Source organism: Triticum urartu, unplaced genomic scaffold (genome assembly GCF_003073215.2).
Source record: "Triticum urartu cultivar G1812 unplaced genomic scaffold, Tu2.1 TuUngrouped_contig_5716, whole genome shotgun sequence".
NCBI classification, from domain to species: Eukaryota; Viridiplantae; Streptophyta; class Magnoliopsida; order Poales; family Poaceae; genus Triticum; species Triticum urartu.
The window spans coordinates 1-17,136 of NW_024116413.1; the positions used below are offsets into that span (position 1 = coordinate 1).

Here is a 17,136-nt window from a genome sequence, read left to right on the forward strand (position 1 = left end):
TTTCTTGTACTGTTTTATTTCTAGTTTCTTTTATTTTTAGTTTTATAAAAATTACAACTAATACCTAAACTTGTATTCATAAACAATCTACTGTTAGATTAAATCTTAACCCACAATAAAATAGTTTTAATTTTTTTTATAAAATTCAATAGGCATCTGTTTAATTGTTTTCACTACTGTTTTAATTATTTTAGAGCCCTTAAACATTTTATCAAGGTTTGGTTTCTCCACCACAATTATCTATGCAATATTTGGTTCACCCCAAACATTTTTGTTTCAATATTTGAAAACTTTTATTGTATGCCCTATTTGGAATTTGAATTTTGAATCAATTTTTTTTGAACTAACGGGGGATTAGCAACAGTAACTGAGGTGACGTGGCATCATTAGTGGAGGTTCACTGCAGCTTAATTATTCGGGCGTCACACCCCCTTCCCAAGTTGCGACCCCATGTCTCAACATATAAATAGAAGTGCAAGGCTAGCCCCTAGAACACATGTTTTGGAGCCTCCTCTAGTTCTCTCTTGTTCTAGTTCTTGTTTAGTTTGATGTAGACTAGATCTAGTTCTAGTTCTCTCTAATCCTCATAATAGAGATGCCTCGTGAGGTTCATTTCTCTGTCCTCTAATTCTACGGCAATTACTAGTTGTGGACGGCGAAGCACCGCCGGATCGTTAAGCATGTACGCTTGCAATCTATGGAGAGGTTGTGCTTTTGGTCTTCGGTTTGAGGAACATTTTATCAAGGTTTGGTTTCTCCACCACAATTATCTATGCAATATTTGGTTCACCCCAAACATTTTTGTTTCAATATTTGAAAACTTTTATTGTATGCCCTATTTGGAATTTGAATTTTGAATCAATTTTTTTTGAACTAACGGGGGATTAGCAACAGTAACTGAGGTGACGTGGCATCATTAGTGGAGGTTCACTGCAGCTTAATTATTCGGGCGTCACACCCCCTTCCCAAGTTGCGACCCCATGTCTCAACATATAAATAGAAGTGCAAGGCTAGCCCCTAGAACACATGTTTTGGAGCCTCCTCTAGTTCTCTCTTGTTCTAGTTCTTGTTTAGTTTGATGTAGACTAGATCTAGTTCTAGTTCTCTCTAATCCTCATAATAGAGATGCCTCGTGAGGTTCATTTCTCTGTCCTCTAATTCTACGGCAATTACTAGTTGTGGACGGCGAAGCACCGCCGGATCGTTAAGCATGTACGCTTGCAATCTATGGAGAGGTTGTGCTTTTGGTCTTCGGTTTGAGGGATTGTTCAAGAACGGTTCGAGGGACTTCATGTTCGATGTACGCCAACTCGTCTTCTTCTGCTGCAACTCAGAGTTGGTAATGATCCGATCTAAATAGTTATTGCATCTTTATAGTGTTCCTGGTTGATATTATGACGAAATGTTTTATTTTCTACTATATTTCCTAACACGCTATGGTCAAATCTAAACGTCTTTAATTATGGTTGAAGTGTTGAACATGTGTTCAAAATTGTTAAAGTAGCACATGTTCATGTTATATGCATGTTACTAGTGTTGAAGTGTTAATCTTAAGCGTACTTGTTTAGACATCATATATACTGGTTTTAAATTTAAAAAATGTTGTCATGACAACAACGATGGCTAAACAATGTTGTCATGGCAGCAAAAACGAGCCCTTTGGCTAAAAACGCTGCAATGATAGAAAAAAAACTGATTAAGATGTTAAATATTGCTATCATGACAACAAAATGTATTGTCATGGTAGTTTTTTGTTAGGCCAAAAAAATATGAACGACAAGCGATTGCAAGTGTGCGTCACTAATATTACAACATAGTAGTTGCGTATTCATTACAGGGCACACCGCTAGTATATGTGCTAGCAGTGACGTGTACCGGAATCACATCACTAAACGTTTATGACTGGCGTGATGTTAGAGACGGGCTGCCCAACATTACTTATTACCTTTTTGGCACACCACTCGTAAGGTTTGAGCATAGCACGACCCAAAGGCACACCGGGCCAGCCCAACCGCCTTTCTGTGGCTCGAACACAACGGGCCCAGGCCGCGTTAGACTGGCCCAGCTCGAGTCTCACCTTTGACGATACGACGGGAGCTCCTATCTGCTGCTTATTGCGGCAGACTGTTGGACAAACGCACACATGCCCCGACCGGGCCGGCCCACTGGCGAACGAGCGAAGCGAGCGGCGATCGACCAATGTAGCAACTATAAATTCGCAAAAAAATGGAGACCGACCATTGATCACGAGACCTCTAGCAAACAAGCTATCCATGCTAGCCATCGTACATAATGAAAGGTATTGATTACATTGCAGTGCAAGCCTATAAGAACAAGACCAACGTCAGATCCAAACATTTTCTTTTTCTTTTCTTTTCATGTTTTTGAACTTTTTGTTCGAAATTCCAAAAAATGTTCTCAAACTTGAAATTTGTTCACAATTCAAAAAAATGTTTGTGTTCCATTTTTTTACAAATTTCAAAAATTGATCATGCTATAGAACGTATTCGTATTTTATCATTTTTTTGCAAAAACTTCAGAAATTCCTCGCATTTTTGGACAAATGTTCAGGATTTAAAAAATTATTCATGTTTATGAAAAATCTGATTATTTGTAAAATGAATGTTTAATGAAATTTGGACAGTTTTCACTCAAAAATTCTCTAAGAATGTGAACATTTTTCCAAAATCATGTTTTTCAAAATGTATAAACGTTTTGAAACTCTTAATAAAATTTGAAAACACGAACAATTTTTGAAAAACAAAACAATTTTTGAAAATCCCAAAGAAATTTAAATACTGGAACATTTTTTGAAAGTTTGCAAACAAAATTGAAAATAGGATTTTTCTGAAAACGCGAACGTTTTTTGAAAACATGAAAAAAAAATTCAAACTCCCAAACAAAGTTAAAAACCTGATCAGTTTTTGGAAACATGAACATATTTGAAACTCCTGAATAAAAGTTTAAAACACAAACATTTTTGAAAAACTGCGAACAATTTTTAAGCAGACGAACGATTTTTGAGAAAGAATTAAAATGAAAAATAAAAACAAAAAAGGAAAGAAAAATAAAAAGAAACAGTAAGAAGTAGAAAAAAGGACCATGAAAAATAGAATATAAAATTAAACAGAGACAAGAAAAACGGTTCAGGAACCTCTTAGAAGATTCCTAAAATCAGAAAAAAAAAAAACCCAGCTAGGAACCCCCCCTATACGGTTTCTTAAAACAGGGATCCATGAAGCGGTGAACGGGCCGGCCCAGGTCATCGCTGGCTTGTGAACCCTGTGCAATTTCTCGGCAACATGATGAAGCGTGCGTCTTAGAGCATCTCCACCTATTCGCCCTCCAGAATGCATAAAAATCGCTCTCGGGGACGAGCCGATGATACAATCGACGTTGGGGGCGGTTTTGTGCCCATCGTCGCTCCCAGCTCGTCCCAGGCGTCGATATTGGCCCATTTTTCAGCCCCATTTCGGCGAATAAAGGGCCCATATAGATGACAATAGGCTCATATTCGGCGTGGTTCGCCGTTGTTCGTCGTTCAATTATGCACATAATTTTTTTATCACATATTTCATCATAGAAATATCAAATACTTTAACAAAATAGTACAACAACAAATAGTTCAATACAAATTATATAGTTCAACAAATAAAAACTCATATTTCATCACACTCGCGCCCGGCGTCGCCCTTAAGCCTCCATAGATGCTCTATCAGATCTTGCTGCAGTTGATGATGCACCTGTGGGTCTCGGATCTCCTGACGCATACTGAGATAAGCAGTCCAGATTGCCGATAGCTGGTGATCAACTTCGGCTAGAGGACCCTGCCTGTAGTATGGTTCAGTGTCAAACACTGGGTCTTCTTGTTCGCTCTCGATAATCATGTTGTGCAAGATGACACAGCAAGTCATAATCTCCCACATTTGATCTTTCGACCAGGTCTGAGCAGGGTACCGGACAACAGCAAATCGAGATTGGAGCACACCAAATGCACGCTCGACATCCTTCCTGCAAGCCTCCTGAACCTTCGCAAACCAGGTGTTCTTGCCTCCTGGCACAGGGTTTGAGATCGTCTTCACAAATGTCGACCATCTCGGATATATGCCATCAGCTAGATAGTACCCCTTGTTGTAGTGCCGCCCATTGATCTCGAAGTTCACCGGAGAAGAATGACCTTCAACAAGCTTGGCAAAGACAGGAGAGCACTGCAGCATGTTGATGTCATTGTGAGTTCCTGGCATACCAAAGAAGGAGTGCCAAATCCAGAGGTCCTGTGTGGCCACCGCCTCAAGTACCACACTGCAACCGCCTTTGGCGTCTTTGTACATCCCCTGCCAAGCAAATGGGCAATTCTTCCATTTTCAATGCATGCAGTCGATGCTCCCAAGCATCCCAGGAAATCCTCTTGCTGCATTCTGTGCTAGGATCCGAGCAGTGTCTTCCGCATTGGGTGTTCTCAAGTATTGGGGTCCAAACACTGCCACAACTTTCCGACAGAACTTGTAGAAAAAATCTATGCTGGTGGACTCGGCCATGCGCCCATAGTCGTCGAGTGAATCACCGGGAGCTCCGTATGCAAGCATCCTCATCGCTGTCGTGCACTTCTGGATGGAGGTGAATCCAAGTCGTATTAGAGCATGCGTGAGCCTTCGAGACGATGCCGGTTATTTGCTTTCACCCGCCCAGGCGCCGAGCCACCTCGTCGCGGCTTTTCATTGCTCGCCAGCAGCTGGGCGAGGGCGGAGAGCACCATGAGATGCTCTTCTTCCTGGACGTCAGCCTCGTCTTCCTCCTCCAGCAGCGCGACGAGCGCTTCCTCGTCATCCGAGTCCATCGCCGAGGCAGGCAAATCACCGAACACCTTGCGCCCGGTGGGCATGTACGCGCCGCTAAACTGCCCCTCCGTGACCGGAAACGCCCAGCTGCTGTTGGAGGGGCTCCCGCGGCGAAGCTCTGCTATTTTTCCGGCGTGAAATGACTATCTAGTGGTGAAAGGCGGCGGGCGGCGCCGGGATATAGCTACTGGCGGCCGAGGGCGCGAGGGGTGGGAGACGAGTCGGGGAAGAAAACCTTGGCTTTTCCCCTGACAGCGTGGGCCAGCCGCGCTTTTCCCTTGCGGCGGAGCCCCCAACTGCCCCCAGTGCGCCGGGTTCGGCATGTGACCGCCGAGCGGAAAAAAGGGCCGAACCGGCATTTTTCGGCGTCCTGGGGGCGCGATTAGGACATTTTTTTAGTGCCGGCACTAAAAAAATGACCTAGAGAAGCCTATTGGGGACACGGCTGGAGCTTTTATAGGTTTTCCGGACCAAACCCTCTTGTCCATCCCACGCACCAGGTAGGAACAACACACCACAGTCCACAAGGCGCGCCCGCATCTACACTCGCACTAAAAGCAGCAAATGCTCACTACGCTAACGCCTACCTTGTGCGCTTTACTGCTCCATTTACTCCCGCAGAGGTGAACGGGCGCCTTTCGTTTTTCTGCTTCACTTCTCGGAAGCAGAGGTCGACCGAGCTGATCTCCGCATCCCGTTTCCTGTTCATCAGAGAGAAGCTAGTTAATGGCCGCCAGCGAGAGAAACGAGTCTTCGGCGGCGCCATTGCTGGCAGCAGCGAGGGAGAGAAAACTCTGCAAGGAAGGGTGCCCAGGATGCAGGCTGGACGAGATCAACAAGAGCAAGACCGGCATCCCCTACCTCAACTTCTTCTACGTGTGGGTCGTCTGTCTCTGCGCCGGTTAGTGCGCCCCTCCCTTTCTTCTCCTCCACCTTGTTTGAGTTTCTTGTTTCCAGCATGGGTCCAGCTCCAGCCTCCAGCGTTCTGGATGTAGGACGCGTACGCCGTTTCTTCCGTTCGTACTCTTTGTCTACTACTCCCTCCTTTCCTAAAGTTTTTGTAGAGATTTTACTATGAACTACATACGACTACAATGAAATCTTTACGGAGACTTATATTTAAAAACGGAGGGAGTAGAATACATCAACACCTGTACTTTTTTGTTCTATAATACATTAATGTTTCCCTAGCTGAACGACGATGGTCTTGCTTTACTACTACTGCTCCCTCTGTCCTATACGATGGGTGAAAGCTGAGAACGATGGAGTAACTCACATGTGCCTTCTCCATCATCAAGGGTGCGAAACTGATACGGGAGGCAGTAGACAAACAACAGATGCATGGGGTGGGACCTCTCTGTGTAGATTCTATCATGTCTATACTGGAGTAGTAATATAGTGCTCCCTCCATTCCACAATGTAGTACTTTCTTTATCCTCGTGCTTCAACTTTGACTGTAAATTTAACTATGAAGACCGATTGCGGCGGGAGCAAAAATTATATCAGTGAATTCGTATTCAAAAAAAGTTTTCAATTATATAATTTTTTCTCCCGCCGCAGTTGGTCCCGTTGGTTAAATTTATGGTCAAAGTTAAACCTCGGGAAGCGCGGGCGCACTATATTTTGGAATGAAGGGAGTATTGGGATAATATCACATGCAGTCATACAACTTACGCTCAATGTTTAATTTGGTGCTAAAATTTTAAAAATACAAATTTATGGTCATCTAACTTGCATCCTTATACAAATACGGTCACTTTGCTTGTATTCAGACGTATCCTGCGCTGATGTGGCATGTCAGTGTGGCTATGCCCATTTTCAATGATTGGGAACAGCTTGAACGAGGCGCGCATATTTTTATTTTACAGAAACATCCCTTGTTTTGTATTTAATTAAGCAGTAGCCCCTTAATAACACACATGGGTACAACTTAATCGCAAAGAAGATTTGAGGAGATTTGAACTCTAGACATCGTATACACACATGCACTAGCTACATACTCGTGACTATAAAGAGATGTGCCTTCTTTAATATGGACGCATATTCTTTTTATATTCCATTTATCCCCACATTCAGCCAGAAAACCGGTTCCAAAAATTCTCACCTTTTTGGCCAAAAAATTCAAATGAAATTCAAATTTGAAAAATCGCAAGTTCAATTCATTGTCGTTCTGATACTGTATGCATATGAGAGATATATATTTGACATGGTTTCTGTCATTTAAATTAAAAAATTCAGGCAATAACATAGTTTTCTGGGGACCACAAAAATTTATGGTAACCAATCTGTTATCAGAAATTCGGTCCGGAAGAAAAAACCTGAATACGAGTAGTTTCATTGCCAAATATAAAATTTATTGTTTATCTTTTAGACAATTATAGGTACTTGGTGTAGTGGTTAGCTCCTGTTGTTTCATACTTGAGGTCGACGAATGGAATCCATTGGGCTCCTTTTTTCCCTGCGGAATTATCCATGCGCCCAAGTTACAAATTTTTGGTTGACCCACTGACAGGTGGGCCTTGTGTAGATTAGTCTAGTTACCTAGTTAGCCTAACCTGTTGTTAGTATCACACCGACTAGTGGCCCCACCCCTAAATTACCAGTTAGACATGTGCGTCTATTTATTTGATTAACCTGGACAAACTTGACATGTTTTTTTTAGAATAACTTGACGTGCTTTTGTGTGTAATCAAATAGATTTTAGCTGTGCATGTACAACATCGGGCAGCACTGGTTTTTTTTTGAGGGGTAAAATCCAACTTTATTCATGAAAGTCCACTTGGAATGGAATACATCTGACATCATGAGGAGCACCAAAGCAGACATGGCGTCCTCGACCTCTAGAAAAAGAAAACTTTGCTAACCGACATTGACAGCACGACTCTCATAAACAAAAGTACAGTGCAAGGGAGGTGCTCTAAGATTAATCTCGCTAACAATCGCTCCATACGTTCCCCTAGCGTTTTTGTTGATGTCAGATACCACCTGTTGGCAATCCGAAGCCACCACCAGGTTTTGGATTCCAAGATCTTCTGCAAGGGCCAAGGCCCCCCGGCATGCCATCGCTTCAAGGGAGGCTGGGTCTGTGACCCCTTCGACAACAAGGGCTGAACTCCCCATGTAATTTCCTTCTTCATCTTTGCAAATAGCCGCAGCTGATCCTCCTTTTCTACCTGTCACTCCCGCATCCACATGTATCTTGAAGTGTCTTGTTGGTGGCTTCCTTGGACGTGTATGTGCGTGATCGTGTGTGACGACTGTCGCCGCCCCTCTCTGATTTTTCTCGTTAACAATGCCAAGGTTGGCTATAAAACCTTGTGATGAATCCATAAGTCGTGTGGGGACTTTGGAATATAGCTTCATGGATCGCCTTACGCCTTGAGTGCCATATGGCCCAAAGAGTTACCGCAACCAACACAAAATCCTCATGAGATAGCAGCTCCATTAGCGTGAATAACCACTGCTTTGCCTTGGGCTCCGATGTTTCTATGATTTTATGTGTAGTCTCCTCATCCATGAGAGCCCAAACGCTTCGAGACGACGTGCATTCCAAGAGCGAATGGCGCCAGGAGTCACGGACTCCGCACAGGCCGCATTGTGGAGAGTCGGCCATATGACGATGAGCGCGAACATCATTAGTCGGAAGCGAGTGTTTCGAGCAGCACTGGTGGGATGGATGTAATTGTTTAATTAACAGGTTGTTGGTTCAATGTCGTAAAAAAAACAGGTTGCTGGTTCGAACCCAATCTACCCCATCATTTTTTCATTATATTTGACTAAATTACGTAAGGATTTTTCTGAAAAGAAAAATGGTGTGCTAGAGTCACCCAACCCCTTGTGCACTCCTAACCACTGACAGGTGGGCCTCCGTCAGGCTGGCGCGTCACATGGGCAGGCTATACGGCTAGATACGAGCAAAGTGACCGTATTTGCATGATAACACAAGTTGGATAACCATAAATTCGTATTTTTAAAGTTTTAGCACCAAACTGAACATTTAGCGCAAGTTCTATGACTCCCGATGATATTACCTCTATAGTATTCAAACTCCAATACAAATAGTCCTATGTTGTTGTAAGCAGCACAAGGTATTAGTCCATTAACTCCTTGAACATGGCATGGTAGGGTAGCAGGCTTCGACCAATTGACTAGGGCTAGCCGAACTTGGCACTAGAGCACAATTTGTGGATTTGCCAAACGTTTTGAGGAATTCCAGAAACTGCACTTTCACGACGGCTTTGAAAAAGTTTGTATTAATCGTAGCTAACGTTGAGTTGCTCTACATCTGCCATGTCCAGAGCGTTTCCTTTTCCTAGACAAAAAAAAGGCGCGCAGGCCGCTGCTTACCGTGCCTGACCTTATAACTGACCTATACACAGATGTTTCATTGATCCTCCATGTGCTGCGCGTCAGTGGCATGTCTTTTTTTTGCGCATCAACGTCAGTGGCATGTCTTTTTTTTTTGCACATCAACGTCAGTGGCATGTGTACGGTACCAAGATGGGTGCTAGTAGTAGCATGACGTGGGACCCGAAATGGCCACATCTACCCTCCTCCCAGTGCACCGTACACACAGAGGATACGTGGTGGCGATCCATCCCATCCGTATGGTCTTCACTCCAGATCCAGACCCCGGTTGGGTTGCTATCGGGGTGAATTATTTGGTCCGTCTATTCCCTGACAGGGAGCGAGCGAGCGAGCGCAGCCTGGAACACCATGGAGGAAGTTTCCCGGAAGCTCAGCCGTCACTCGCTCCGAATCTTTTGTGTAGATGCACGCAATTAATCATGGATTTTATTGACGCGGACACAGACTACAAATAAGTACGGTCTTTGACAAAGGCAAATCCTATTTGTCGCTTTGTGTGAAAGCATATCGACCAAACACACAAGGATGGTGAGATGAGCCGTCCCATTTAATCTATTGTACGTACGTTCTACATAACTCGGTTTTGGGAACCTTCCCGTTGGGATTTTGTTTTTGTTTTTGTTTTTTTTTGTTTTTACTGATTTTTTTACAGTTTTTTGTTTCTTTTCACAAATTTAAAAAAAAACGTTTGGATTTATTTTAAGGAATGCAATTGTTTTTGAATTTTTTTTGCATTTTTTAAAAAAAATTGCGTCCAAAACATGTGCGGAAATTTCAAAAAGTGTTCACTATTCAAACAATGTTTGGAATTTCGAAATTATTTGAGTTTATTTAAAATGCTTTCTAAAAAATGTTTGGAATTTCCAAAGAAGTTCATGTTTTTAAAAATCATGGTTTTCAAAAAATGTTTTGGCAAAAAATCCGCATTTCCAAAAAATGTTCGTATTTTCAAATTTTGTTAGGAATTTGAGAATTTTTTGAGTTTTAAGAAAAATGTTCACTTTTAAAAATACCTTTTTGTGTTTTAAAAGCTGAATAGAAAACAACAAACCAAAAAAGTCAATCACTACAGTATCCATTCGAGTCACCATAGTACTCGCTGTGATCACTACAGTGTCGGTCCCACCACTACATTGTCAGTCAAATCGTTGTAATGTTGGTCGAGTCGCTACGGTACTTGCCTGGGTCGCTACAGTGTGAGTTGAATCGCTACCACATTCGATTGAGTCCCTAATGGATCGTCCCAATCCTGTGCGTGATAGGAGCCCCCTTAACAATCGTACGGTGGTTGCTCAAATAGATTTTGCCCCCCTTGCACTTTTGGCCTGGTAGAGCCTGGCTAAGCTAATACAGTCTTTGAACGCAAACTAAGGCATAGCCTAGTGGTGGAAAGGGATTTATGCATTTCAGCCATCCAGGTTCAAGGCATGGTATTTACAATTTTGGCTTGTTGCACCAATTATACTGTACGGGCCTCCCTTACATTCTTTCTTTAAGAAAATACAGTTTTTGAACCATGTTTTGCACTTCGTTGGCCGCCGGCATTGCATCACAAGGTCATTTGATGGGTTGGCAGCACTACATGGTTATGGCTGTGAAGATACAATTGCCTGGCGTTTGATTGCTCCTGGCCTAATGTTCTCGTCACCCCTTCTCACTAGTTGTGGCCTTACCACAAAGTGCACTATACAAACATGAAATTAACATCATTTTGATCCTAACTACTAACAAATGACAGTACCAAATTAAGAGTCATATGGATAAAAGGGGGAAAATTTCACCATCCTCGTCTTCTTTAGATCCTTTTGTTACCTCTTAGACCACATTGCCTTAGCCCACTCCAACCTTTTGCTCTTGCAAGCTTCATTAGCATGTGCCTTCACACCATGGACAGATCCAATATCATTAGTTGTCACATCATCCTCATCCGACATGTACTCATCAGGACCCGCTCTAAGATCCAGTTATGAATAATGCAACATGCAAGACCAAGCTTAACTTGGGTATGAAAGGGTGGAATGCCTTTTGATCAAGAATCTTTAATCTATTCTTCGAAGCACCAAATGCCCTCTCAACTTTAACTCTAAAGCTAGATTCGGCAATCTTAGGATAGTTCCTAGCAGAGAACTCATCAAGATCGTGCCTAGTTTTCCTAATGGGTGGAAGAACCCTAGGACGACATGCATATCCAACATCTCCTAGCTAGAACTTACTATCAGGGATATTGAAGAATGTTAGCATCATGGGTTGATCCTTCCTAAGCAGCAAGTACATTCCGGCTTGTGTAGTGCTTTCTATGCTTGTATGCTGCAGCCCGTGACCTCAACACTATAGCAGTCATGTGAGTACGATCTATTGCATCAATATAATCATGTGATAGCATTGAAAAAGTATTATGACTCACAACAATACAATCATCTCATGGCAAGAACTAATAGTTAGTACTGCTCACCTTGAAATATGGATACCATTTGTAGCTCGTACGTATCTTCGAAGGAGTTTGACCATTAGGTGCCTTGATCATCTCTCCTCTGGGCTTTCTAATAGCATATAAGATTTGCTTGAAATACCGGGAAATTGTCTCCTTGTATCTCCTAATTGTGTTGTAAATCACTTTGAACTTCTGGTTATGACCTATAACATGAAGGAACATTGCTACTTGATCTTCCATAGAGGTGTAGATGTTATCTTCTAGCAACCCCCCCTCTCTAAACATCTTCACAATCTTGGAGAAACACGATCTTGTCATTCGAAGCATGTTGACAATCTCTACATCATTAATGTTGTAGATGTAGTTTAGATTCGCCATCCTCTCACTATCTCGGGATAACATTGGACCATGTCTAATCACAGGCTTCGAATTGTGACGAACCACTCTCTTGTGGACCAACATGACCTATGTCTGAGTCACAACTACGAGTGTTGATGCTTGAACGAGCAGCTTCATCCGTTTGTCCTAGTGAAATCGATGTTCTGGTAAGTAACAACAAAATCGACCCTACACCTTAGCTAATGACAAAATAGTGGAGGGGTGGTGGGTAGTTGTATGCTGCTTACCGCCATGTGAGACAATGACCACCCATGTCGGAGACGAGGCGAACGAGACGGAGACGAAGGTGACGAGTAGCTTAAGGGAGGAGGAGCACATCCTGGTGCAACAGATCTCGGTCCGAGCCGCCGGTACCACAGATGTAAGTCGCCGCCGGTACCGCTGTCAAGAACTGAGGCTGGATTTGTTCTCCCAATAGAGGTGAGCGAGTAAAAGGGGAGGGTGGTGGGGGATTGAGACTACAGATCTCGCGCCATATCACACCTATAGATTTTCGTCTCTCACCACCTCCATGCCTGCACCCCTACATACGCCAACCCCCTCCTGACTTGCGCTCGCCTCAGCCCGGCTCCACTGAAACGGTCGATTCAAGCGTTCCTAGCAAGTCAGGATATGGAATGCTTTGAGTTTCGTGCGTGTACGAGCCAACGCCTCGCGTGAGCAATCGAATAGGATTTTTTGCATGCACTGGTACTGTTTGGGGGGCTGCGAGCAATCAAACACACCCCATGTCTCAAGCTTGACCGAGTGTATATTATTTTTGCTTCCTATACGAGGAGCCCGATCTCAATGATTCCTTGAGGCGACGGAGTGGTCCAAGATGTGTGGGCTCAAACCATGCCCTCCCAACTCCACCATCGGGTGAACAGAGCAGATGCTTAGGTCCATCTAACTCATGGGGATTACAAATCATTCATTCATTCAAGGTAGCTTTAGACATTATGGGTAGAACTAGTCGCCAGAAGCGAAGCGATCTTGCAAGCTGGAAAAGATGCCTTTTTCTGACGCGTAAGCTACCACAAAAGGAATGAGGGAAAAATGCCTCGGGATTAGAAAGACTAAAGAGGCATGGAGGGCGGACTACAAGAATACGACTACAATACAAGCCATGAGCAATGTGTTTCTCTTATTACTTTTTTATCCCCTTGTTCCTTGGATACAATTCGTTCCTTCTACGGTCAAATCTCAATTTGTGGAGGCCTTCGGTGTCTCCTTGTGGTGAAACCAGCCTACCATAGTTCAAGTCCTAGACTTTGCACTGGTGCTTGTATGCGTTCATATAGGAGTGAGTGTATGCGTGTATGTATGAGCACTTGTGTCTGTATTGTGTTAAAAAAACCTATGGTGGAGTTTTCTTTTGCCAAGAAACACTGTACAAACGCAGACACCATAGATTTGTACGGTGTTTGTTGGCAAAAGACACCATAGGTTTGTATGGTGTCTGAGTGTCTGCGTTTGTACGGTGTTTCTTGGCAAAAGAAAACTCCACCATAGGTTTTTTTAACACAGAGTGTCTGCGTTTGTACGGTGTTTCTTGGCAAAAGAAAACTCCATCATAGGTTTTTTTAACACAGTACAGACACAAGTGCTCATACATACGCGCATACACTCACCCTTATGAATGCACACACACACACCGTACCCTATGAGCACCTCTGAGAGACTGAGCCGGCATATCATCTTAAGATTTGCGAAGTCACCGTAGGCGCCTCATCGTCGGACTTGAGCCCTGGTGGGCTGAAGATACCACTGTCCCTCTAATCATCCAACCATAGGTTGGTTCGCAACTGCACAATAGATTGAAAACAACATTAAGCTTTTATTAAAAAAGCATTAAGCTTTTTACTTCTAAAAAAAGAATTTGCCATTATGATTTATGGAGTGAGAAAGAGGAGCGGCCGCACTTGTACTAGTACTATATACACATGCACGTAAAGCCTTTCCAAAGGAGAAAGACTTGGCCAACCCTCTCATCCCGCCACCTAAATTTAGCCAAACAAACCAAAGGCAAGAATCCACGAACAACTAGAGCCAGGCTTCATTCTCCAGCTCTTGGCAAACGAGGATGCCGCGCGACTCTCAGAATCCAGGCATCATCTTGATGTGGATTAAGGACGTCCAACGGAGTAGGAAGAGTCACGTAGCATTCAGCCGCAGTCGCAGCCGGAGGCATCAAGATGACCGGATCAGGCCGAGAGGCGCCATTGCTCCGCGTCAGGAAGGTGTACCATGAACGATGCCCCGGATGCAGACAGGAGAGGAAGACGCAGGCCGACCACCGGATACCCTACACGGAGTTCCTCTACATTTGGATCGCATGCTTGTGTGCCGGTATGATGCCACACGATGCTCTTTTTTACAGGATTTCCTCTGATGATCAGGCAGCATCCTCATGGAACAGCTGTATGACTGCCAGAATCTGGAGGGTTATAACATTTGGATTTGCCACTCTAGTACAATAATGCAACCCAATCGCTTTCAATTAACATAACCAAGAGATTCCGATTTCAGACTTCAAAACATTAGGAGATGCTCCCAAACATGTACCTTTCTGCATTTATTCCATGGTTTCTCCAGAGGCTCTTTCTGCAGTTTGTCTACAAAACTCACTTTTTTTTGTCACCTTCGTTAAAAGATTGGACATATTTCTATAGGTTTTTTTATAAGTTAAGGTATATCAATTGTTGGCGTTTGCTAACTAACAACTTGGTTTGTTATCTTTCCAGCTCTACCGATCCAGTCACTGTTTCCCTATCTATACTTCATGGTATGTACAGAAGTCGCAAAACTTAAACATCTATCCTGATTGTATGCATGAATTGTCGTTTGTTGAATTATTACATACTTTGTGTTGGTTAATTATATTTTTTTATTGTTGATTAATTATATGTTCGCCGTTGTTATTATTTAACAGATTAGGGACTTGGAAGTCGCAAAGCAAGAGCAAGACATTGGGTTCTATGCTGGTTTTGTTGGTTAGTATTGTCCCCTGTCAACGTTTGTCAATTTACTGGAAAAATAAGGGAATAAAAGACTACAAGTACACCGAATAGACTCTAATAGCGTCATAATTCGAAAATAGTTATTTTTCGACTAGTAGCTACTGACTGTATACTCTGTCTCAAGGGGCTGCTTATTTCCTTGGAAGAACCATCAGTGCTGTGCCATGGGGCATTTTTGCTGACAAATATGGGAGGAAGCCTTGCATTGTTATCAGTATCCTCTCAGTGTATGGAAAATTCAGTTAGATTATGAAAACATATTTCGTACTCCATTCAATTCAATCAAAATTAATCCTACGCTACTACTTCTTTTTCAGGATCGTATTTAACACCCTTTTCGGCCTTAGCACGACTTACTGGATGGCAATTGTAACTAGGGGGCTACTTGGGTTACTCTGTGGTATATTAGGACCAATCAAGGTGATTTCTGTACACTGAGGGTGATGAGTTAATTAAATTAAGCAAATGGCATTAGTTGTTGAACACTCACGGTTGTGTCTGCATTTTTCAGGCCTATGCTTCAGAAGTCTGCAGAAAAGAGCACCAAGCACTAGGAATTTCTCTTGTGAGAACAATTCATCTTTATTTTCAGACTCTCGGTTTGATTCATTTGAAGAAAGGCTTATCTGTTACTAGCTGATAATTATGTCTGACATTATGTCATAGGTTACATCTTCACGAGCAATAGCTCTTGTTATTGGACCAGCCATTGGAGGATTTCTTGCACAGGTGAGGATCAGTCAACTTTGATATCGAGTTATAAAAATACAGAAGTATCCTTGCAGAATTAAGATCGTATTTAACCACTTTTTTTTCGCGAATACGCAAAGCTTGCGTATCATTGCATTGATAGAAGGAGCAGAATAAGTACAGATAAGGGTACAACACATGACACGAACGCAGACAGGCGTGAACATGGTGTCCGGAGCAGAAAGACAAGGGATGCTCAGCCCGAAGAGAAGATACAACACAGCTAGACCTACCAAACCCAAACAAAGAGCAGCAAACTCGAACCAACAAGGTCACCAACATCGCCAGAGCCAAGACCGGGGACAACGCGAGCAAGCAAGATGGCGCCTTCAAGAAGGAATACGACGCCGAGACACCGTCGCCATCCGGTCCGGAGGAACCGGGCCTAGGGTTTCCCCTGAGCTCGAAGAGGGGCGCAACCGAGGGCCTTGACAACGCCTCCAAGGAGGAAACGACATCCGCAGACGCCGTCGTTGCCAGCATCGGCAAACCGAGCAGGGATTTCTCCCTGGCCTGAGGCTAAGCAATCCCATAGCCACCGAATCTGGAAACGAGGATGAGGAAGCCAACGCTGATCGGAGCCGCCATGTCGGAAGAGGGGTTGGCGGGCTGCACCTGCCGTCGGAGGGTGGCACCTCCTCCGGATCCACGAGCATTGGATCTGGCAAAAAGGGAAGGCTTTGAAGTGTACAAGGTAGGGCAGACGGTGAAGTAAACCAAGAGGGGGTTGGGCGACGGCGAACAGCAACGCCGGCAAGCTAGGACTAGAGGTACGCAGATCCGAGCTGCCGTGGCCATAGCCGTCGAGACGTCGAGGAGCCAGGCGAGCTGGAAGGGACGCAGCTGCTGGGTTCTCGAGGCTGGAGCCGCCCAACAGAGGACACCGGCAGCCATGGACACCGGAGAGACGCGGGTCCAAGTTCGCCGGGGCCGGAGCAGCGCCAGCAAGTACCCGTCTTGAGGGACTTCGTGACTGCCTCTAGCAATGTAGCTTCATCGCCTCCGCGCATGAGCCATCACCGCGGCTCGGGAAAGAGAGGGCCGCCGGATACGAGGGGGCCGCATGCAGGAAGGCCGACTGCGAACCCCCCCGCGACCGGCCGCAGATCCCGCACCCAACCCACGACTAGTCGCAGCAGCAGGGCATGGCCTCGCCGCGGAGGGTGGAGGGAAGGTCTGCTGTGGAGGGCGTTAGGCAGGGACGTGTTGGGGAACGTAGCAGAAATTCAAAATTTTCCTACGTGTCACCAAGATCTATCTATGGAGAAAACAGCAACGAGGGGAAGGAGAGTGCATCTACATACCCTTGTAGATCGCTAAGCGGAAGCGTTCAAGTGAACGGGGTTGA

The 17,136-nt window shown here is 44.1% G+C and overlaps 1 protein-coding gene across 3 annotated transcripts; it reads left to right on the plus strand.

The window, feature by feature from the left end:
- The first annotated feature begins 5,302 nt into the window (after nucleotides 1-5,302).
- Nucleotides 5,303-17,059, plus strand: LOC125529597 (probable peptide/nitrate transporter At3g43790). Of its 3 annotated transcripts, XM_048694006.1 has the most exons (9): nucleotides 5,303-5,461; nucleotides 5,551-5,739; nucleotides 14,763-14,803; nucleotides 14,951-15,011; nucleotides 15,163-15,265; nucleotides 15,356-15,458; nucleotides 15,550-15,603; nucleotides 15,705-15,767; nucleotides 15,869-17,036. In XM_048694006.1, exons 2-9 carry the CDS (start codon nucleotides 5,565-5,567, stop codon nucleotides 16,013-16,015), a joined length of 747 nt encoding a protein of 248 aa, XP_048549963.1. In that variant the 5' UTR covers nucleotides 5,303-5,461; nucleotides 5,551-5,564; the 3' UTR covers nucleotides 16,016-17,036. The 3 variants fall into 3 exon arrangements, with proteins under 3 accessions (XP_048549963.1, XP_048549964.1, XP_048549965.1); XM_048694007.1 differs by having other exon boundaries at nucleotides 5,317-5,739; nucleotides 15,869-17,038; XM_048694008.1 differs by lacking the exons at nucleotides 5,303-5,461; nucleotides 5,551-5,739 and adding an exon at nucleotides 13,994-14,367 and having other exon boundaries at nucleotides 15,869-17,059.
- The last annotated feature ends 77 nt before the right edge of the window (nucleotides 17,060-17,136 follow it).

Excerpts from the sequence above, each read along its gene's own strand:
- LOC125529597 (XM_048694006.1), top strand. The coding sequence starts at position 5,565 with ATGGCCGCCAGCGAGAGAAACGAGTCTTCGGCGGCGCCATTGCTGGCA. Across the intron at positions 5,740-14,762 it reads GGTCGTCTGTCTCTGCGCCG|CTCTACCGATCCAGTCACTG; the intron begins GTTAGTGCGCCC and ends TTATCTTTCCAG. Across the intron at positions 15,012-15,162 it reads GTTCTATGCTGGTTTTGTTG|GGGCTGCTTATTTCCTTGGA; the intron begins GTTAGTATTGTC and ends CTCTGTCTCAAG.